General features: G+C 51.6%; 7 protein-coding genes across 7 annotated transcripts; 3 read left to right on the forward strand and 4 right to left on the reverse strand.

Annotated features, from left to right (window-relative positions):
• Nucleotides 1-245: 245 nt before the first annotated feature.
• Nucleotides 246-1,361, forward strand: adk1 (adenylate kinase ADK1; the record flags this gene model as incomplete). The annotated part of the gene is made up of 5 exons (XM_056936714.1): nt 246-411; nt 524-576; nt 699-853; nt 951-973; nt 1,024-1,361. The coding sequence occupies 5 exons, from the start codon at nt 246-248 to the stop codon at nt 1,359-1,361; spliced, it is 735 nt and encodes a 244-aa protein (XP_056787513.1).
• A 1,305-nt stretch (nt 1,362-2,666) lies between these two features.
• Nucleotides 2,667-4,174, reverse strand: N7539_007114 (Gfo/Idh/MocA family protein; the record flags this gene model as incomplete). Its single annotated transcript, XM_056936715.1, has 4 exons — nt 2,667-3,250; nt 3,369-3,902; nt 4,007-4,027; nt 4,144-4,174. 4 exons carry the CDS (start codon nt 4,172-4,174, stop codon nt 2,667-2,669), a joined length of 1,170 nt encoding a protein of 389 aa, XP_056787514.1.
• Nucleotides 4,175-5,072: 898 nt separating this feature from the next.
• On the reverse strand, nt 5,073-7,402 carry N7539_007115 (putative mRNA cleavage factor complex component Pcf11; the record flags this gene model as incomplete). Its single annotated transcript, XM_056936716.1, has 4 exons — nt 5,073-5,769; nt 5,861-6,606; nt 6,705-7,100; nt 7,238-7,402. The coding sequence occupies 4 exons, from the start codon at nt 7,400-7,402 to the stop codon at nt 5,073-5,075; spliced, it is 2,004 nt and encodes a 667-aa protein (XP_056787515.1).
• A 1,154-nt stretch (nt 7,403-8,556) lies between these two features.
• N7539_007116 (uncharacterized protein) lies at nt 8,557-9,080 on the forward strand (the record flags this gene model as incomplete). The annotated part of the gene is made up of 4 exons (XM_056936717.1): nt 8,557-8,697; nt 8,764-8,788; nt 8,872-8,881; nt 8,948-9,080. The coding sequence occupies 4 exons, from the start codon at nt 8,557-8,559 to the stop codon at nt 9,078-9,080; spliced, it is 309 nt and encodes a 102-aa protein (XP_056787516.1).
• A 757-nt stretch (nt 9,081-9,837) lies between these two features.
• On the forward strand, nt 9,838-12,560 carry N7539_007117 (putative microtubule binding protein HOOK3; the record flags this gene model as incomplete). The annotated part of the gene is made up of 7 exons (XM_056936718.1): nt 9,838-11,213; nt 11,279-11,327; nt 11,386-11,453; nt 11,537-11,649; nt 11,710-12,092; nt 12,175-12,270; nt 12,378-12,560. 7 exons carry the CDS (start codon nt 9,838-9,840, stop codon nt 12,558-12,560), a joined length of 2,268 nt encoding a protein of 755 aa, XP_056787517.1.
• An 845-nt stretch (nt 12,561-13,405) lies between these two features.
• Nucleotides 13,406-14,873, reverse strand: hem13 (coproporphyrinogen oxidase; the record flags this gene model as incomplete). The annotated part of the gene is made up of 2 exons (XM_056936719.1): nt 13,406-14,512; nt 14,664-14,873. 2 exons carry the CDS (start codon nt 14,871-14,873, stop codon nt 13,406-13,408), a joined length of 1,317 nt encoding a protein of 438 aa, XP_056787518.1.
• An 851-nt stretch (nt 14,874-15,724) lies between these two features.
• On the reverse strand, nt 15,725-18,942 carry N7539_007119 (Zn(II)2Cys6 transcription factor; the record flags this gene model as incomplete). The annotated part of the gene is made up of 4 exons (XM_056936720.1): nt 15,725-17,153; nt 17,257-18,005; nt 18,177-18,288; nt 18,464-18,942. 4 exons carry the CDS (start codon nt 18,940-18,942, stop codon nt 15,725-15,727), a joined length of 2,769 nt encoding a protein of 922 aa, XP_056787519.1.
• Nucleotides 18,943-22,840: the final 3,898 nt, after the last annotated feature.

A 22,840-nucleotide genomic window follows, 5' to 3' on the forward strand; every position in this document is an offset into this window, starting at 1 on the left:
CATAGGAAGACGATGACATCGCTTGGACCGTCCGTCAGATGTGATTCCGAACCCCCCAAAAAGTCGCTTTGGCAACTGGCCGACTCCGAACCTCGGGCGCCAAGAATCCCTTGCCTTCCATTTGCCCGTTTATCCGTTCCTCGCACGTCTTTCCCGTCCGCTCTTGTCCTGCACTTGCATCTTTCTTGATCTTGACGTTTCGCACCCATTCTTCCCTCTCCCCTCAGATCCCTTTGTCTCTCACAATGGCACCTATCACCGACGATGTCGTGTCCGGTCTGAAGGACACCATTGGCAAGCTCGAGGCTCGCGTTGTCGAGCTCGAGGGCCGCTTGACTGGCGCTAGCAGCAGCAAGCCCATGTCCGTGTCGGAACAGATCCGTGTTATTCTGATGGGTCCTCCTGGTGCTGGTATGTTTTCTTTCTTTTGTCCTCGGAGTAATAGTGAACGATGTCAATTGGGCCAGAGAGAAAAAAGGTGTTGGGTATTGTTGATCTGAGGTTAATGATTTGTTCACAATAGGCAAGGGTACTCAGGCCCCCAACATCAAGGACAAGTACTGCGCATGCCACTTGGTCAGTACCGAAATACCCTGCATTTATATGTCTTTACACGCGCACACACTCCTTGCAGTATCGCACACTCATGAGGCGTGTGCGCTCGACTATTCGAAGTCATGGACTTACAACCCTCATAGGCCACTGGAGACATGCTGCGGTCCCAGGTCGCGAAGAAGACCGAGCTTGGCAAGGAGGCCAAGAAGATCATGGACCAGGGTGGTTTGGTCAGCGACGAGATCATGGTCAACATGATCAAGAGCGAGCTGGATAACAACACCGAGTGCAAGAACGGGTAAGATTTCGCCATTCCAGTTTGAACCAACCTGCGCCGCTCGGAAGAAGGACCAAGCGGTTATTTTAGGGGCGAGAGACTGACTCTTCCACTACAGCTTCATCCTGGACGGCTTCCCTCGTACCGTCGCTCAAGCCGAGCGTCTGGATGAGATGCTTGCTGCGCGCAAGCTCCCCTCCAGCACGCCATTGAGCTGCAGATCGACGACGCCCTGCTTGTGGCGCGTATCACTGGCCGTTTGGTGCATCCTGCCTCGGGCCGCTCTTACCACAAGGTCTTCAACCCCCCCAAGAAGGAGATGATCGACGACGTTACTGGCGAGCCTTTGATCCAGCGATCTGACGACAACGCCGAGACCCTCACCAAGCGTCTGGCCACTTACCACGCCCAGACCACCCCCGTCTGCGCGTACTACAAGAAGACCGGTATCTGGCGCGGAATTGACGCCAGCCAAGAGCCTGGTCAGGTCTGGAAGAGCATCCTCGGTGTCTTCCACAAGACCCAGTAAATTCAATTCAGGGACGAACCCGCGGGGCCAAGAAGGAGTGGGATCAATTGTCTCCAATTGAGAATGTTTTGAATGAATATTCGCAATGGGAGGAAGAAGGAGAAAGACGAAAAAGCAAAGTCTCGCGCCCGTTGACACACAAAGCGCGGCCATTGTGAATCTGTTTTGAAGTTTTAGCCCTGGATCGGGCTGTGAACGACCTTTGTCAGCTTACTCGGCAGTACTCTCTATCGATGCTGTCATGTGCTTTTACGATCCATCCTCGCACGGGGGAAGGAAAGCGTCCACGTTTCTGTGATGGTGTATGAGTGAGCAAAGCGAAATCGTTCAATGCTTGCTGATGTTCGGTCATGTCCGCATATAGACCGACCCAGACGTGTATCGTCCTTCCAAAGGTCATGTATAGTATGACGAGAATTGTGTATACTTGTCCTGACATTCTCTACATCGTATGAGACCCCTGCTTTGCTAGATATGTCGCCCGCTCGACGATAACCTCGCGCATGAGATGGCCTCGGCAGTGTCTCGGGCATTAAAGCATACTACAACGTAAGCCAATGAACTCGACATGCGCATCCCGTCTCGAAACATGCGTGCATCGCAAACACTGCCATGTCAAATAAACCAGGTCACCCAACATAGGACCGAGGCCAGTGCCCCGTTTGATAGCTCACTTTCGGTATCTCGTCACGTCACCTCTCCTCTCCATGCCCATGTACTCTTCCAATCTACATTCCAACCTCACGCCTACGTCGACGTAAGACCGAGTCTCCCCCCCCTCCCCCCGCCGCTGTGCCCATGTACTGCAGGTCTGTCGAGCGGGAATAGATTGACCGGATTCGGCTGTTTCTTTGTGTATGTGATTCTTCGGGGATTTGCCATTTTGATCTTTGATGTGGAAGTTTCCTAGTGCCGACTTGGGGTCGTGGGTTTGGTTTGGGTTGGACTTTGGACAGGATGGTGTTTTGGGATAGGATGTTTGAAATATAAAGGGTGGGTGGTTTGGGTAGTGGTAAATACTACACAGTATACACCACACTCATATACCGGTCCATTGTCCATGTATGTTCGCAGATATGGACTGACGAGGGAGGTATGTACGATTGATATCGCTGTTTATAATATGGACTTGTATAGACCGACTATATACATATTTTGGATGAGTCTTTTCCCAAAGATTGTCTGGGCTGCACAATCGACTTTCCATCCCGAGTGGTTAGGCGCTGGGTTCAGCACGGCCACCAGCTCGTTTATGACCCATTGTCAAGGGTTTCGCCTTTCCAAGTTCATCTCTCGGCGAAACGACTACAACTCCAACGGGTACTCCGTCGACTCGATCTTGGCCGGATATTTCAATCCACCCTGTCGTCTCACCTCATCCATGACCTCCATGATCACAATGCTCTCCTCCCACGGCAGGCCCTCACTCTCCAACTTTCCATCCCGCAGGCACCGCGCAACTTCATCCGCCTCCCAGAACATACCATGTCCGCCGTCCGGGAACGGACACTGCACCTCGCGGACCTCTCCCGCTTTGCCATCTGCATCCGCAGCAGGGATGACGCGATATCCGGTAGGTCGGAAGGGCATGCCCAGGATTTGGATCTCGCCCTTGGTGCCCTGGATGCGAATCACGGGGCCTGCGGACCCCTTTTGGTCTGGGTCGGCGCCCACGCGGATGTTGGTCATGGCGATGCCGTGGGAGCGGCGTGGAGGGGAGGAGTTGCTGGGGGTGCTGGTAGGGAAGTTGAGGATGATGGTGGTGGATTCGTCGGCGCCGGTCAGGTGGTAGGGGGTCATGGAGGAGGTGACGGTGGGTGGTTTGCGTTGATCTTTGGGGAGGGTGTGATAGAGGGTTTGGAAGACCCAGGTGAGGGAGTAGATGCCCACTGAAAACACTGTTAGCAATGATTTTTTTTGGGGTCTTGCTCGCGTATATAGAAGAAGGAGGAGAAGGAGAAGGACAAAGTTAGTTGCCCCCCCCCCCCCCGATTTTTCTCAACTTACAATCCAACAAGGCACCTCCAGCCAAATCCGGATTCACCATACGATGAGTCTTGCCCCATTTGCCCTCGACATCCCCTCCGAAACTCGTATCCGCCATCGTGCGCAACACCTCCCCAATCTCGCCGTTCTGAATCATCTCACGGACCTGAATACTCAGTGGGAAGTAGCGCGTCCAGACTGCCTCCATCAAGAAGAGGCCCTTCTTCTGGGCGGTCTCGCACAGAATCTTGGTCTGTGCTGCATTGACGGTGAACGCCTTTTCACACAGGACATGTTTCCCGGCGTTCAAGGCCAGCATCACATTCTGGTAGTGGTGGGAGTGCGGGGTGGCCACGTAGATGACGTCGACGTTGGGGTCGTTGACGAGGGATTCGTAGTCGCCGTAGGCGGTGCAGGACGAGCTGGGGATGCTGTTGGCTTGGATGAATTGGGTGGCTTTGTCCTTGGAGGAGGAGGATGCGACGGCGGTGATTTGGTGGGCGACGTCGGCGGCATCGCGGGCTTTGGGGTCTTTGAGCAGATCGCGGACGAAGGCTGATCGTGGAGAAGTTCTAGTTAGATTGTTCTGCCGCTCCTACGACACTATTGGGGAGGATGTGTGGGCGTGTCGTGAGTGAACGATTGGAGAAAGCACGTACTCTCGGCGATCCAGCCCGTCGCTATGGAGAATCAATCGAGTAAGTCAGCTTAATTCTTGGGATGTTATGGACATGAATCATGCTCTCGGTAGTGGCGGGTGTACAGAAACTTTGAGCTTCATTGTAATGTCACTTACCCATAATACCCCATCGCACAGTGTATGCCATGATGATTGATCGGTAGAGGTACTGTTGATGCTTATTGCAAGACGTACGATGCCAAAGACTATCGAGTGGAGAGAGAGGGAGAGAGAGAGAGAGAGGATGAAAGATGATAAACAAGCCCAACGGAAGAAGAAAACAAAGTGGGGACGTCAGCATGGTAAATACTACCTAAATACTACTGTTCCTACTTCCTACTCCCAGTGCTCTGTACCTAGCTACTCAGACTCGAAACTTGCCAGATAAGTGGAACAGAGTTCGAAGCGTGTTGAAGCAGATTCTCAGTTACATCATAGGCAGTCATCGTTTGAGCTCCTCTGGTCTTGTTTCCTTACAATCATACAAAGCAATTCCCCCGTGCGAGCACTAAGCACCAGTACGCTACTCCTCCACTTCGCCTCATCTTCGATGAGAAACTGGGAAAGTCACCTTCCCAATATATCCGATGAGGGGAAGTGACCATACCCCCACGGGGCGGGGAGGGGTTAGCTACGGTACCTATACCTGGTAGGTACATAACCTACTACCAGTAGAAATAGGGAGTGAAAGTACCAGGCTACCCCAAGGGACCGCCAGTGAAACGGGAGGCTTGGGTTCTCCAACACAGTGGGGTAGTTACTTCAACTAGTTAGCGCCATCTCACGTCCGGATGGGTCATGTGACACTACACTGAGACGCCCGATGGAAGATATTAGAGAGAATCTGTGGACGTCTCTAGATATAAATACATAGTACGGATCAATTGGCCCTAATCACAAGAGAGAAAAGAAAACGGAAGCAGTGCAAGTGGAGGCGCTTTCCTGATGTGGCGTGCCTATTCGCTGAATGTATAGTATGGAGTATGTGTAGTGTGTACAACAGGACTGAAGATCCCAGGCTCCGTGCTAATGCTCACGGCTCAGGCTCAAACCTCCGTCTTGATGCGTGTTTTGCCCGGAGAATTGCTAGTCTCGGCCTTGCGCTTACCCAGCACAGAGTCGGGCGTACTGGTTCGCGCCTGGACCTGGGCCTGGGGCGTGGAGCTTCGCGGAACGGGTCCACCCTTGGTGACCTCGGCGTAACAACTGGCATGGTACACGCGAGTACCCACTTGAATGGCATCTTGCCAGATCCAATCCTGCACATCTTCCGACCATGTCGATTCGAATTTCTCCTGACAGATGGGACAAGGAGTGTTTCGACGAGCGGCATCGTTGGGGGCTCGAATCCATGCCGGGGGGTCCGGTTTTGGAGTTGGCACCTTCGGGACCAGACTCTCCGTCGGCGTGATCATCGCCATCGCCCGCTGGCTGATCGTCATCGACTTCACGAGATTTGATCCAATCCTACACGTAATCAAAAGAAAGTTGCTCGTCAGTCCAATGCAAACACCAAAAAGATTCGGAGAAAGATCGCTGTTACATACCCGTTCATCGACGTACCAGCTGCGAGTCTGAGCACGCTTGGCGGCCTCAGACATGCGCTGGTTCGTCTTAAAGTGCCAGTCCAGATGGCGGGCCTTTTTCTCTTTACCCTCTTGCGTCGCCGGGAAACGGCGTCCGCAAGTACCACATCGGTTCGATTTCGCCTCATAGAGCGAAACCACAAGCGCGACACGAGGACTGCATAAACCGGAAAAGCATTAGCACGACCAGCAAACAGAGGGGCAGTTTGCGCATCTTGCAAAGGGGGTAAAGGGGGTAAGTGAATTACATTTTCATAGAGGCAGTGGTCGCCGGAACCACTGACGACGCGGTCATCGACACAGGCGGAGTGGGAACCGAGGATGTAGGCCGCATTCCCCCAGGAATGAGAAATGGCAACGCCTCGCCAGTCCCCGAAGGAGCTTGGCCCATCGCAGGTGGTGCCGAAGCGGGAGGAAGGATACCTCGAGATCGAAGAGCTGCGATGAGAGGATTATCCGGCTGAGGCGTACTGCTGCCAGTTGCCGACATCTGAGGATGCATCGTAGCCATAGGGGCCACGGGGGCCATCTGCGGTACGGGAGGCGGTGGAGTGGGCTGTTGGCGGATTGCGGTATTCTTAATGAGCTCGGCCAGAGTTCTCGAATTCAAAAGATTTTGGAGCGACTGCGAGACAGGTTGCTGAGCAGGTGTCGGCGTCGCAGCCACAGGGACGATAGGTGCAGCCGCTGGAGGTGTTGATATTTGGGCCTGAGGGGCCTGAGGCGGAGCTGCCACAGCACTGGGACCGGGATGCGTCGTTGAAGTCTGTGGTCGAAAGGCGGAGATTTGGTCTCGAACGAGCCGGAGTTGGTCGGGAGTGAGTTGTTGATTACGCATGATGGTTTGCAAATCAAGCAGCGCTTTCAATCGTTGTTGTGTGGTGGGATCAAAGGGAGCGCTGGCAAAGTCATTGCGAGCCGCGAGGATACAACTCTCCAAGTCGCGATTGAGGGCATCCAGTTCATTGCCTGGACGGTGACCAGAAGGTGGGGTCTAATGAAAATTCACCACAGGAATCAGATGGAGCTTTACTTCCAAAGGAACGTAAGGGACACGAGCCTGTGCGCTACAAAAAACCAATAGAGACTTACCAAGGTCCGATGACTCTGTCCATTCACGCCGTGATGGCTGACACCCGGCCGAGCCATCGCCGGAGGAGTACCTCCCCCTCGACCGCGTTGGAGCAGATTGCTGCGGGCTTGCTCCTGTTGCAATGCCGCCGTTCGAGCTTTGATGAGCGCACTTTCAATACTGCGAGTGATATCCGGGGGGAAGACGGGTCGAGTGTCGAGGGAACCGGGCACGGGCTCCTTCCATGTCTTCAACATCTCATCCAGCTTGCGACGAGTCTGGGCATCCACCAGAGTGTACGCATTCATAAACGTCTGATACATGTTCCGCCCCAAGAACAAGGTGTAGGGTGTCCCCACGTTCTTGACGATCGAGTCGACTACATACAGGGCAGGCAGCTTGTGCTGCGGCGGAGTCTACAGAGACGGTTAGAGTGTTCCCATTCTACGAGAGCGAGCGAATACGTCGAGAGCGACGATAGACCAGCCGCAAAGTCCAAAGCAAGGAGTAGAAGAGGACATCAATGGGAGGTGACAGGAAAGGAAGCACCTACTGTTCGAATATGGTTCTCCAGGACTCGGGAAATGGCCATTGCATGTTCCGTGTTCTCCTTGGCGATCACCGTCAGGTTGCTGATTTGGAATCGATCATTTCCTGTGAGATCCTCGAGGGAACTCTTGTAGTCCTCAGCGACCTCCTCGGAAGCGAGTCCGGACATGGTGGAAAGGTGATGGTTGGATCGGAGTCGTCAAAAGTTCACGGTTCACTCCGTTCGAGAGTCGGGAAGGCTTGCGCGAGTCACGATCAGAGTGAGGGAGTTGGGTGAGTGAGTGAGACAAAGTAAAGGAGTTGGAGGAAGAGTGATGCGCTGTAAGCAGAATGGCTTAAGCAAACGACGATAGCACACGCGCGCGCCGAGACAGAGAGTGATCAACTGTTTTTGGAGTCAATGAGGTCTGATCTTTGAGGACGGGTCTTGCGAGTTGTGGTTGTACTGTTCTGTTGTTCTTGTTATCTCTGCTCTCTTCTTCTTTTCTGTTTCCTTCGTCTCGCTCTAGGCTGATGCCTATGAGTTTCAATTCCCGCTTGCTATCACAGAAGGCCTGCTGGTTTTTTCCCCTCGTTCCTCTGGACTCTGTATTCCTTCTTGATTTTGTTTTTTCTTCTCTCTTTCTCTCTCTTTTTTCTTTTCTTCTTGATCCTTTCTTCCTTCTTAGTCTGCGCCCTCAAAATTTCCAAGGCTCACGCGAGATGGAGGGAAAAAGAAGTCGAAACTTGTAAAATGCTTGCTAGCTATCTCTTGCAAAGAATTGAAGACAACAACACACGCGCCTGTCCTTCGATCCTGCAACTTCCTGCAACTCCACCTCCCTTGTGTCTTTTACCGTCGCGTCGACGTGATTTCCGAGGTGGGAGAAGTGCTGAAGGTAGACCGGTCCTAGTTCGACCCAGACGTTTCTCAGGCGGGCAGAGTCGTCACACTTGAGGAAGGCCGCGAAAAACGCCGTCGCGAGAAGCGAGAGATGAAACCCAAGTTGGAAAGACGCAAGCTTACTACCAAGAAAAATAAAAAAAAGAAGGAGAGTGTAAGAACGGCGAGATGTGAAAGATACACCACATGGCAGTCCAAGTGGTGAGAACGGAAGGGATTGCGGACAGTCCGCAAACACACCGTGTCACATGACCCTCGCGATGACGCAGTGCCAACTGGTGGCTCCGCCTCTTGAATCTCCTGCTTCGTACTTTGCTCTTTTGCTCGTACACAAGAGTAATACATACTTAACTCACTGTCAATACGTCTACCATATCTCTCACATCCGTCGCTGACACCCACCCCTTCTCGCAAGACCAAAACACAGTTTTCAATACAATATGAAGTTCTTCCTAATCGCAATGCTCTCTCTCCTCCCGGTGGCTCTCGCCGCCAAATCCCTCAAGTCCGTCGTCATTTCTTTCCCCAAGGGCACGCCGTCGAGTGTGGTTGATAAGGCAAAGGATGCGATCGTGGCTAGCGTAAGCTCTAACATATCAATCTGGAGTGAGCTTGATCAGTTTCGCTGACAACGTCCACATATACAGGGTGGTGTGATCACTCATGAATATCGTAAGTACCAATTGGAGCCCGTGTCTGAATACTTGCTTCGTACCGACTACTGAGTGCTAGAGGCTAATCATCTCCTTCGATAGATCTCTTCCCGTAAGCGTCATGCTTCGTCCCAGTACGCATATGTTCCGACCGTTGAAAGCTAACAAAGGGATACAGTGGATTCTCGGCCGAGGCTCCAGTGAATACACTTCAAACTCTCTCGACTCAAGATGCAACCTACAAACCCAACATTGAGGTCGACAAGATTGTCACAGCGAATGGTGAATACGCCGGCGAGACCAACTTCTGAGGGACTCATCATCCTTCAGCAATTGCCCGCCTCATGCAGGATGCCATTCCCGTCTGCCGCAGCCGTTTCTGGAAACGGCCGAGGTAAACGTAATTTACGAACGACCATCCATGATTGATCTGAACCACAAGGCGCAGGACATTTGATTCTACTCTTTATTGTTCCTTTCCGGAAGCGTGATCGGGCGTTGGACCTGGACTTGGAGTTTGCGGTTTCTGGTTTCATGTCGCATGCGCTCACATTTGGCTGGTCGACGTGTAGTTGGGACCTCGGCTTAGTAGATGTCGAATGTGCATGCTATACTCTCGTTGGAATTTCGTTGTACGATAATGGAGTATGCTTGGAAACAACAAACATGATATGGAAATGGTTTGATCTTTGACCGAGACGTGCAACAACTCCAAAGAAGTCTAGTTTATAGCGCCCTTTCGTGCCTCGTGGTAGGTCTGCTCATAGTAAGAGCCATGCATTATTGCATACTATGAGAATATGAGGGTCCCCAGATGCGCTATGAGTATGCATAAGCACCGGGCGTGGGCGATCGCCCCGCTAAGCAGTCGGTCACTTGCCCCCCCAAAATCCCGGAATCACGATCGCGTGGACCCGACAGCTCTGACCTCTTCTTCTCCTTCTTGACAGAAAGTGGTCTTGTGTCTGTGCTTCTAATCGTGCTTGCGCAGTCCAGGCAATGATCTTGTTGCAGCGCTCCCATCCCCTATCCCTCCTCTCGCTCCATTGAACTCACACTCCTTTCGCCATGGCCCAGGAACATAACGTGACCAAGGTCCTCCTGGAATGGATCAACAGCTTCTCCTTAGGCAAAACTCTCCGCAGCACGGACGAATTGACCGACGGCATCATCCTGTGGGAGATTCTACAGGATGTCGACCCGCAATATTTCCTCGACGAGATTCCCGAACGCGAGCCCGCCGACCACTGGGTCGCCAAATGGCAAAATCTCAAACACATTCACAAGCTCTTACTCAATTACATCCGACACCAGAACGATGAGACCCTTCCTTCCGGACTTGATCCATCGCCCGACCTTGAAGCCGTTGCAGAGAAGGCTTCCATCAAGGAAACGAACAAAATGCTCAAATTACTCCTGATTGCCGCCATCAGCTCCCCGAACGCGGGCACCTACGTGCAAACCCTTCAGTCTTTGACAACCTCGACGCAGGAGGGATTGAAGGAGATCATTGAGGAGGCGCACAATGGGCAGCACGAACCCCTCGACGGCGTGGACGATACCCCCGAGGAGCCTGCCAAGGCAGACCACCCCGTGGATCTGGAGTTACAATTTGAGGAGCGCGTCGGCAAGGTGATTGCGGAGAATGACCGTCTGACCCATGAGAAGAAGGAGCTCGGGAAAGCTCTGGAAGACCTGCACAATCGCCTGGCGCGTTTGCAGGAGAACAACGACACGCTTCAGACCCGATTGGCGTCTACTGAGGATCGACTGGTCACTCTCAAGTCCGGCAAGGGCGATCTGGGCTTCAACGCCAAGGCACTTGAGAGCAAAACGCGTCAGCAGGACGATCTGATTGCCTCACAAGAGGCGAAGCTGAGTGCCGCGCAAGACGAGATTGACAGTCTCCGCATGACCGTGGAATCATTAAAGGTGAAGAATCAGCGATACCAGAAACTCCAGGATGACTACGATGAGCTACGCACCGAAAAGGAGCAATTGGCACGCAAGGCCAACGCGGCAGAGAAATACCGACAGAAGCTTCAAGCCAGCCAAGACTTTGAGAAGGAGAACCAAGTGCTGAAGAACCAGATCAAAGACATTCAGCAGCAACTCAAGGAGGCGGATTCTCAGCAACGCTGGTCTGCCGAGCGTGAAGTCGAGCTTGAGGAGTATCGAAAACTGTTGCCTCGGATTGAACAAGAGTGCAATGAAATTCAAAATCTCAAGAAGCAGCTTGAATTCAACAACCATGCACTTACTGAGCGTCTTCAGAGTGCCGATGAGCAGCACGAAAGAGACGATGCGCTGATCAGTGAGCTGCGCGAGCGGCTAGGAGAGCTGGATGGTTTGCCCGGTAGCCAGTCTCCCGGATCAGAAACGCCTAAGCTGCAGGGCACCCTGAGCAAGGATTTCGAGGCGATCGGTGTTGGGGAGTCGCAGCTGTACGTTTTTAATGCATGGCCAGACGACAAGCCAAATGGCATCGCTCAACTAACACCTACACCAGAAAAGCCGAACACGACGACTCAAAGTCCGGAAAAGGATCATTGGCTGTTGTAAGTATACGATTCCTGGCGCTTGACTATATGAGTCCCAGCTAATAACCCGATCCAGCCTGAGGGGATGTTTTCGGAAAACTTCAATGCTTCGGTCGAACTGGCTCGAGCCAACTCCACACAGAGGTACTTTATCCGTAGGCCAGGACTCATCATTGATGCGGGGTCTTTGCTTTGTTTGCTTTCTCCCTGTACTGACTAGGAAGCAGCGACGAATATTGGAAGCTATACGAAACTTACACGACATCACTCAAGAAGATCGCAGAGCTCCAGGACACTCTCGATAGCACGAAGAAGGAGCTTGCAGACGCACAAACTCAGAGTAAGCGGCAACCCTCAACATGACTGCGTCTCATATCAAGCTAATTTTTCACCTCAAAAGTTTCACTATTCTCGACAGAAAAGTCCGACCTTCTCGGAGAACTTGAAGAGCACAATTCAGCAGAACTGGCCAAGCTCCGTAGCGAATGGGAGAATCTCACCCAGAATATCCATCATTTGGAGGCAGAGGTTGATGCAAGTCAAACCCTGGTGCGAGAAGTCTGTTCGGAGCGGGAAGAATTGCGCAAAATGCTTGAGGTCAAGCAGAACGAGGTCAGCGCTGAGGATCAGGAAGTGATGAAAGAGATGCAGACGCTGCTGGGCGAGTTTGAAATCGTGAATAGCGAAGACGGCGAAACGCAGCAAAAGTCGAGCTTTGACCTTTTGAAGCAATGCGCGGGTGTTCTGGAGAAAAATATCGAGCGACTTGCTCAACGCGCCGAGGTAAAACATCCTCTTTATTCCGCCTACCGACTTCTTCGAAGACCAAGACCAGAAGCTAACAGCTTTTGTCTACCCTTCGCAGTATATTCAACAACAAAATGAGCTCATCAAATCCCTACGGGAAAGCATGAAAAACTACGAAGACAATCTGGACGATGGAATTTCCCGAGAACGTGAAGTGCGTTCACCATTACCACCATCACCATCACCACCTGCTGCTGAATTTATGGACTTACTCGTGATCTTACCTTGCTACCAAATAATTTTGCTAATTCTCGTCGCCAGATGGAGCTCCAGAGAATTATCGAAGACCAAGCCCGTGAACTTGACCTCGTGAGCTCGGCCTGGTATCACCTCCAGAGTCGATGGCAGAACAACAACATGACCGTCTCTCGCTATCGACAAGGTGCGAATATGACCGATCCGCGAGGCTGGTTAGCCAAGCAGCGAAATATGATCGCTGGTTGATCATTATTTTTTTTTGTATTTTTTTTGACGGGCATCCACGAGAAGAAGTGCGCCCTGCTTGCGTCTCGTACGAGAAGTTGCATTGTCGTGTCAATACATAAGCTTGGCCTTGATTTTTTCCTTCTTGTCATCTTCTTAATTTCGTGTCGATGCGTCTCACTCCTTATCATTATCTCTTTGTTTTGATTTTTTTTTTCTATTTACCTACCTTCTTGTGACACAATAGATTGCATTTGCGATTTGCTTCGGGACCTGTTTCTCCCATCTGCTATGCATATAGAAGCTTTTTCTTTCGTTTGTGTTCATGTCAATTTTTGATTCTTCCACACATACCCCAAGTCATTCTTTCGATTCGAATTGATGTGCCGGTCTAGCTTTTCTGCTCTCGACGCTCTGCTGCTAATTCTCGATCCATCTCAATTCTCAGACAATACATATTTAATACATTGTTTTTTTCCCCGATTTGATTCAGCTTTGTATCGATTCGAGCACCTTGTCTTGATAGTCAATTGGTTACTTTTTAGCGTACTGGATTTGGTAAGATCCATACTGATTGCTTTTGTTTTTTGTTAGCGGGAGATCCGTGCCGAACTCGATGGGTGGAAAATGACGCTGTGAATTACCAAGAATGTTCTCAATGTGACATCTATGTTTTCTCAATTACTATACAAAGATATCAAACCATCAGCACCCGTTCCCTCTATCTAAGTGCATATATGTCCCATCAAGAAAACACGGTTTGACAGCCGTGCATAGAAAGAGCTGCAATGACACACAACCCAGTGGATGGACTCCCATCCCTTATTCATACAAAAGCCTCATACTATAAGGTAGAGGCAAATGGCTCAAGCCCACTGACGAGGGTGCTTCAACACATCCATGATCTCCTTCTCCTTCACCTTATCCTCGCCCAAATCCTCCTCATCAACGAGCATACTCTCCGTCCTCGTCCCCGAGACAGGATCCATGTACGCCCAGCTCGCTGTCCGGGGCAAACTCATCAGGATACTTTCGACGCGCGCATTCGGCGTCCTCAGCCCGAAACTCGTGCCGCGATCGTACACAAGGTTGAACTCGACGTAGCGGCCGCGACGTAGCTGTTGCCATTGTTTCTGCTCCGGGGTGTACAGCATGTCTTTGCGCTTTTCGATGATGGGGACATAGGATGGGAGGAAGGATGCGAGACCGTCAGAGACGAATGAGAAGAGAGTTTCTTGCGGGTTGGAAGACGAGCTCGATGAGCTTTGGAGGAAATTGGCGTCTAGGTCGTCGAAGAAGATGCCGCCGACGCCGCGGCATTCGCCGCGGTGGGGGATGAAGAAGTACTTGTCGCACCAGGCTTTGAATTTGGGGTAGTAGGTTGGGTCGTGGCGGTCGCAGGTATCTTTGATCGTTTTATGGAAGTGTTGCGCGTCTTCTGGGAAGAGATACGAGGGTGTCAGGTCGGTACCACCGCCGAACCACCAGTTCTTGTCGCCGTTCAAGGGATCCTTGGGATCAGACGTCTCGAAGTATCGGTAGTTCAAGTGCACAGTTGGCGCCATGGGGTTATGCGGGTGCAGAACAAGCGAGAGACCCGCCGCGAAGAAGCTCAGCGAGTCCACGTCCGCGCCAACGAAGGACTTGTGGTCGGCGCGCATCTTCTCGATCGCAGGGCGAGGTAATTCGCCATATACGACCGAGACGTTGACGCCGGCTTTTTCAAAGACATTGCCGTCTTGCAGGACGCATGAGATTCCGCCACCGCCGTTGGGTCGAGTCCAGCTGTCTTGCTTGAATTCCTTGCCGTCTATCCTGGCGAGCTCGGCGATGATCTTTTGTTGGTGGTCTTTAATTAATTTCTCCATGCGGAGGCGCATAGGGGAAGACTCGGTGATTTCGGAGGATTGTTTAAGAGCTGCGTCGAGCTCGGCGATCGACGGGGCGTCGAGGTCGGTGATCTCGCCGGTGGCCTGTATAATGGATCAGTGTGTCAGTCAATTTGCTTGATTCTTCTCTCCGTTTCTCCTTTCATTCTGGACATGAAAGACCACTTGAACGGAGGACACTTCAGTCTGCTGTCCCCTTCTATACATCTGTGCATTCGAGCCAGGCCATCCTTACCATCGAATAGATAATCATTCCAATAAACGGAACCCCAACCGCCAACCGCAGATACGGTCTCCAAACCGTAAACTGCTGCTTCTGTCGCGAAGATTTCTCCGTAGCATATCCACGCAGAGACCTCCCCGCATTCTGACCTGTAACGCGACCCATCCGAGCCGAGAGCTGAGCAATTGACCTCCGCAGAGGCATGAATGTTCGCGAAGCCATTGTCCAAGTCGGCTATACAAGGTAAAACGATTGTTGCGAAAGGGCCCTTTACGAACCGAACCCGCAGAACTTGTAGTTAATGAGAGACAATCGGGTCAGTTGGAGCTCCGGCGCAGATATTAGGGGACGGAATGGGTTGTGGAAATGAAGAAAGTGAGTCCGATCTCTTCCGAGTATGAGACCATATGGTGATTTCCGCAGCAGCTTTCGGAGTCAGTGGCACGACGTTTGGTCCCGTCATGCGATCGGAGCTTGGATGTTTGTACTGTTTGCATCCCTGGGAAGAGAGTTTGCCGACGATAAGCCCGAGCCGCCTCAAAGCAAGGGCGGTGATTGGTGCAGGGGACTCTATAAAAATTGAGTATCTTCATTTGCAGCAACAATGCCATCAGATAATCCAACCTTGAGGGTTGATTCCAGTCTACAGCTAGTGGAAAATTATCAAACCGGATGAAATCGCGTTGGAAAAATTGAGCATCTCATTCAATTGTCACTGCTTCTGCGCTCAAATGCAAACATGGCTAATGCAAATGCAAGTCCCCTCGACCGTCGTTCTTTTGCAAACACTCGTCTAATGCGCTAAATGTGACTTTTTTCCCCCGGGATTTCATAAGAACAAGAACATTGCAACACAGAGAAGGGAACGCTGAGGATATATGAGACTAATTTTGACGTCGATGAGAAATGATCCGAATGCTACCAGTCGCATTTTTGCCACGAGGGAACATTTTCCAGCCTTCCATCCATGAATCCGTGCAGACCAAGCCACTGAGAGAGCAATGACAGTAGCGGGAGATGGGAAAACATGCCCATGAGATCTTTATCCCCCCTGGTTCACTTCGTTCACTACTCTAGCGTGGTCCGCGATTCTCCTCATCCGAAGAAGGGAAAAAAGATCGGATAAACTCTTCGCTGAGCGGGTCGTAAGGGAAATAAGAGTCCTCGGTGATCTCACCCGCTCCGGCAGGTGGCCAAACCATGTCGGGGGTGGGGAGGTTAAAATAGCTAGTCCACACATCTCCCTCGGCTGGTTGTGCGGTAGCCGGGCGAGGAAGGAAGGCATTCATATCTTCCTGTCGAAGAGTGAAATAATCGTTGGTATTGAGAGCAGGACCCTCGTGATGTTGCTGATGGTGGGGATGGGGATTGTGAGGATGGAAGGAGGACGGAGGCATGTGGGGAGGAAACTGCTCCGCGGAGAATCGCGGCGGAGATCGAGGTTGAACGGGTAAATCGTCGGTGGCATATTTCATGCCGCTGGCTAATTTGCGAAATGTCGAATCACATAGTTTCCAGGCGCGTCGGGAGCCAATACTACGGTCGGACATGGCGTGGAACCAGCGGATGGACTTCTTGGCCAGGTTGACGAACCGATCCTCGTCTTCCGGGACATGAACGCTACCAAAAGAGAGTTCAAGAAGAATAACGGTGGTCGCCTGCATGAGGTACCGGAGGACGGCCCACCAGGGGCAGATTCGGAACAGTTGAAGGACGTCGGGCTGGTCGGGAAGCAGACCCAGTAATCGGCAGGCGGAGTCGATGGTGATGAGGGCCATCATGTGGCTGAAAGTTTGTTGGGAGTTTTGCTGGCGCGCATCGCGTCGACAGAGACACGGACGACCAAGAGTGATGCGGGCGCTGTAGTAGTGGAAGGCGAGCATCAGCTTACAACGTAGTTGATCGGGCGTGTCGTCGCCTTCTTCATTGGTAAAGTCGAGCACCAGGGGAAGGCTGGTCTGCCAGGCATCGATGCGAGCCCGCAGTTCATCCAGACGAGCTTCGATTTCGGACCATGACAGATTCACACAGTTGGTGGAATAGACCTTGTTGACGATTTCCTGGGTGATGATGGTCAAGTCACAGTGATACAGATAGCACAGCCCAAAGTTGGAGGGCATCTTTTTCAGCCACGACTGATCTCGAGACCGATTCTTCTGCATATCCTCCCGACCGCTGGCTGGTCGAATCACAGCACTGGCCATGACATTGTTGACCAACTCGTCGCGCAGCGTGGGACTGTTGAGCAGTTCAATGGCCGTCGGATCTTCTTGTAATTGCTCTTCCTCAAACGGAAGTGGAAGAGGTGTGGCGTAGCCGCCATCGAGGGTGTATATTGCTCGTCCAGTCATAATTCCAAGCATGTGCTCGAAAGAGTAGAGACACCACCAGACACGATATCGAGCCTCTTTGGAGATGTTGGGTGTAACAGAACTAATGTTTTTCAGGTTGATGCCGAGTGTGATAGCAGATCTCACCGCAAGAGCAGATATTCGCCACGCCCTGTATAAGCACAAAAATTAGAGACCAAGGACTCGGGCGTGAGAGTGCCGCTGTGGATGGATGGAAAACAGGTCGCTGCTTTCCAAGGATATCGAGTACGAACCGATTGATCTGATCTGATGCCAGCAGGTAGAATGCCACCAAACTCTCCACCTGCACTTGCTGAAGGTCCGGGTGGCTGAACAACACCTCGGAGTTGAGGCTCAACAGTCTCGCACGAGTCATATACACCAGATGATCATCAACTGCACCGCGCCATGGCGCATCGACCAGATGGGCATGTTTGGCCGCAATGGCAAAGATGGTGTTCAAGATGGCCAGCCACTTATCGCCGGGCCGTGGGGCATTCGGTCGTCTGAAACTGTCAAAGAAGGTCTGATATTGAGCACGAAAGAGCGGCTTGCTGATGATGGGGAAAAAGGGGTGTACTGTATCGAGATAATCGTCGAAGAGTCGATCAGCTAGATGTCGTGGGGGCACGTCGTATCGCTCGACCGGTTCGGGGACAGAGATATCCAAATCGTCTAGGTGATAGTTAAGTGCATGCAAGGCGAATCCGTCTCGAGTGTCTCCGCTCTTCTCCGGGTTAGATTCGACAATGCCAGCGTACCCTCGAGCTCGCTGCTCGGTTTCACGCTGAACTCGTTGCATCCACGAGATTTCGGAGCTTTTGCCCATGAATCCTGTCGCGCGCGTATGTTCAGTTCGATTCAGATCCTCCTCGACTCGATCAATAGCCTCCAAGGAGCCTATCGACGAGAGAGGGGACCGTTCATCGGCATCCATTTCGTTCTGTGGAGTGCTGAGGCGGGATGGAGTACTCTCAAATGGTTGATCGCCTTTGAGTCCAAACTTTTGGCATTGAAGCAAATCGAGCCAAGCGGAATCAAAGGGTCAGTAGGTGATTCTCGTCAAACCCTCAATGCAGGATCTCCCCGTGCCAGTTGTAAGTCAATTTCTACTTTGACTGCACTAGAAAGGGGATAGAGGAAGAAAAGAAGGGCGGAAAAAAAGCAGACACACCTTGTCCAGCAAGTTTTTGATCCAATCTGCCGTGCGAGGCTCAGCCGTACTGCGAAGGGCATTGACGAAGTTTTCATAGTCTTGAATCTCAGCATTCAGCTTGTCCACATCCCTATTCCGAAGGAAGAGACACACGCCATTAGTTCACCCATTGCACAATCTTATTTTTTGCATATTTGATAGAACCATCCTTATCCTTGTTCATCAGGTCCGGATTTGATGGAGGTTCTTGATCAGATCATATGCGTTTGTCTTGATGACTCTGGATGTGTCTCTTCTGAAATGACTTGATCGGTATCAATGTCCTCAGAATCGACGGAATTGGTTTCGAAGGCGCCCACTTTTTCATTTTTTCCCTCCATCCCACGGGATAATGACAATTGACTCTCAATTCACGACACTGGCGACAGATGGGCGTATCGCCGCTGCATTTCGTCTTTCGTTGCCTACACGACTCACATGCTCGCGGAACCCGGCGGTTGTAGCGCGGTGCGTAGCTATTAGGCGGTTGTCGAGGAATGGCGACTTTTGCATTAGACGCCGCATTTGGTCTCTTCTGGGATGCTGACAGCAAGGGTGTTGAGTTGCTTGGCCTGGTCGAGCTGGTTGCTCCCCACGTTGTCGCCCGGTCTTGGATGGACGGCCGCTGCGGTGTGGCAGGGGCAGTATGCGGCTCCGTGGCCCGCGACGTCGATGTTTCATTGAGGCCAGATGCACTCTCCCCCGTTACTTTGGATGATGATGTTGCTGGTTTTTTGCCGCTCATGGACGCAAATGTGTCGATATCGATTCTAGCAAGAGTTGACTTCTACGAAGACCCCTTCTACGAAGGTGTTGAAGCATATCGACGATGCCCTGCGAGGGCGACATTTCTTTTTGCTTCGGTTTGAGATGCCGCCAATGACAGGCCGTGATGTGTAGATGCGCTGACCTGGTGGGGATCGGGAGCCCTAAATGCAAACCGTAACCCAAAAAGCCACCTCGGGCTGGGTCAAAGGAAAGAGAGAAGGAGAGTGAATGGGAGATCTCGGGGTCCCGGGGAAGGGGAAATTGAATCGGACTGGAAAGAAGGAAACGATCAATGAGAGGAAAAAAATATGATTGAAACCCCCGAATGGAAAAAAAAATAGAGAAAGAACCAAAAGGGAAAGAGAAGAGAAGAAAAGCTGACGACCATGGTCAACGTGCTCTTCAGCCATCCGCTGGACTCGGTTCTCCTCCTCCACTGGGAGATCTTTAGATTCTTTAGATTGGGAGAGCCGGCTCTCAATCTCTTTTTTTCTGGGTCGGTTTAAGGTCGGGTTTAGTATCCATGGGGGAGGACACCGATAGGATGGGTTTCCACTCTTTGAAAGCCCGATCCAAAAACAACCGGTCGAACTCACGAGACAGGCCAGCAGAGCGACGCGGGTCGCCAAAGCGCAAAACATACTGCACCCAATGCTCGAGCCAGGTGTTCAGCGGTACAATGTGCGCGATGCAAGGGCGACCAGACACGGATAATGAACGGGTCTCCTGGGCATGCGATCGCGACACCTTACACAGTACGCACTCCAGAATGATCACCAAAGGGGATAACATCCGGGCTATCACCCAATTCCCAGGGCTCGTTTAAGCAAATTGCCCCGCTATACAAATAGTTCTCTGCTCCATCAAATGGGCCCCGGGTTCTTGGCCGAGATTCACCTCGCGGGCTTTCTAACCCCTTGGTATGGAAGCCGTCGGTATAGACGACTGCGACAGCCGCGAGATGGTGACAGGCACGCCATGCGCGTCCTTGTACCGCTGGTAGATAGACAAGAACGGTCGAGGGTCCTCCACGACGCAGCGGGCCTGTACGGCAACTCATTCCTTTGCTTTAGGATCTCCCGGTACCGCAGTTGACGGAGTGGAGACTGCCTTCCACATCGCTCATCCTTTCTGGGTGGTCGGACACGGGAGCTTCCATCCAGGATCCACGACGGAAGAATAAAAAGTCGGTCGGTTCGAGTCAATGCGAATGGAAGCAGGATTCATATGGCAGTACTGCACCCTTTTGTATAGAGGCATGGGCATCACCCAATTTAGATTGACTGTCTGGACAACAACGGGAGCAGCCGCGGTTGACAACAGACTGATTGGTGGGTTGGCAACCCAAACGGTCCAGAGTAAGAGCACAGTCCTTGTCCGGCGTTCATTGGCGGGTTCATTTGATGAAGAGTAGAGCTGCAGCAGTCAATTTTGGACAGTAGTGAAAACTCTGCCCCTCGATGCTCCTACAAATTTCCGTTGCGCGAACCCCCACATTGCCCACTGCGTTACCAGGCTCCCGGAATGCCTTCAAAAGAAGTCCCCTTTGTAGAGCCTCCAACTTCGGTGCTCTTTCGGAGAAAAGAGTCCGGAATTCCCCATGTAGCAGGGGCATTTGTTGCCGTCCTGTGAAGCTGTAGGATCTTCAGACCGTCCAAGACATTTGAACACATCATGATGATGTGCGCTGTGAAAGACACGCAGAGACGAGGCTTTCGGCAAGCCGGTGGAGAACGACTCGCGATAGACTGCCGAACGAGTCAGGCGGGAAGCTGTCCGCCTGTCAGCTTCTCCGGATACTTTAACCTTGCATGCGTAAATGAGTCGGGGTCTTACCAAATCACCGATGTTACCAATCATCTAGAACGGCTGAGAGATCCCCAGTGTCTCACATTTGAAAGTCGCTAGTCACCCTTGTGAGTCGCGGCGAAGTGGCCAGTAACTGGACAGTAGACACACCGGACAGACATCTATTCATCGGGAGATGAACGATTTGAGGCCCCAATCCAGCAGCAGGGCCGTAGCGGGGATGAGAGTTTGTCGTGGCTGTGAGAGAAGCTTGGTTGAAACCTAGCACGCTTCACTGGAGGATTGGTGGCCATCTTAGCGTGGGAGAAGTATTCACACAAAGGCAAGCAGACTCCACTCCGAGCATGTGACTTGGATCGCTTGGCACGGAGAGCTAGGGGACTCGGGTTGAGCTATGAGTCATGTCCTGATCGAGAAGATGAACATTCAATAATCCTGGGATCACGTACAAGCCTATTTCTCAGACTCAGGTGTGTTTTATGAAGTGGTGGCAGGTCTGCACTCTGCAGAGCTTCCAGGTCTTGAGTGGTTCTTGTATGCCACTCGAAGCCAATTCGCATGAATACAGAGCACGCAGCATATACCTGCCTACCTAAAGCCACGGGCAGTACTAACAGCCAGAGTGCCTCATGAGGTCGCCTGGAAGCAGATCCTAGTCCCACACATCAGACCACTCTATTTTTTTGTGTTGAAAGATCTGCGAATTGCGAGACTCGTTAAATACATTCCTTTGAAGCTCTTATTCAAGTTGTTAATCACATATACAGACTAAATTAGGGTTTTCGGGGATTTTCGTTGCGGCATATGCGAAGGCAAGAACGGGAACAATTAGCCAAAGTGTAAATCAGCCGCCTGTTTAGCTGAGACTTGCCAGTTTAGTGAAGAAAAGACCCAATCCATGTTTCCTTTCCAGGTCAGACATAAAGTATGGACAGGTAGGAGTTGTTCCATCAAGGAACCTGGGTTCGAAAGACCTCCAGCTTGGCGTCGATTTGCAGGAACCTTACTACTTAGAGGATGATGCATTTTAAATGTCCAAGGCATTGCGCGCGTGAGTCCTCAAGAGGCGTTTAGTAAAAATATTAAGATCAACATACCTTATCAATACCTACTCATTACCAGATGAACAACGATAATTGCCTGAGCCTGCCGATGTCTTGATGGCAACCTTGAAGATGCACCAGCATGTATAGATAAGCTTGCGCAGCTAAGTAATCGACCAACCATGAAGCGAATTTGAGGGTTTCTGGACGCTTGATGTTGTACTGCTGCAGTAGCCTGAACGGGAACGGGAATGACTCGGACGCCGCACATGTCATAGCCGGACTTGTATAGCTCCGTTCTGTCTCCCGGACACGTCCGGAAATCACCTGATTCTAGATCCAGTAAAGCACAAAAGCATACCCCGGCTTCGTCCATGAAGATCGTCGGACTGAGCCACCGTGCCGTTGGGCAATAGATGACAGCTACCCATACTACTCATAGACTTTCTTCGATAGATACATATACTTCCCGCCAAGCATCGAGCTTTCAACCTTCGCACGAGCTAGTAGGGATGCCTGGTAAGGTACAATAAGATGAGGCTCAACTGACCTTGACCTGGTTGTGACTAAGGTGCAATCCGCGACAACCTTAGCCGAGACTCACATCGGTCAACTCTCTGCACTCGGTTCACAAGGGGGTGGAGACTCGGTAATCACTAGATGTCGATCAAGCCCCAGTGACTACTATTACTATATGTCAGATCTGGAGTCGAGCGATCGAACCGACTGGAGACACGTGATGCAGCTGGGAAATGGCTGTAATTGAGTGCTGCTTATCCTGATTACATGTGCTACTTTCAGCTCATCGCAGCTATCGCTATGACTCTCCAGCCGAGTGCCAATCTCAGGTACGGTAGTACCTAGGACTCGGCGTAGTCGAAGAATGGGGCAAGCGGAAGATGCGGCGAAATGAGTCCGACAGCTCCTCACATTTTGTCTTTGGTCAGAGTCGGTCAGAGTGGGAAATTAGACAGCACATGGACAGAAGATAATTTCGGGATAGTTTCATCTATGCAAAAGCTT

Source organism: Penicillium diatomitis (genome assembly GCF_028827545.1).
Source record: "Penicillium diatomitis strain IBT 30728 chromosome Unknown utg000010l_segment0_segment0, whole genome shotgun sequence".
Classification (NCBI taxonomy): Eukaryota; Fungi; Ascomycota; class Eurotiomycetes; order Eurotiales; family Aspergillaceae; genus Penicillium; species Penicillium diatomitis.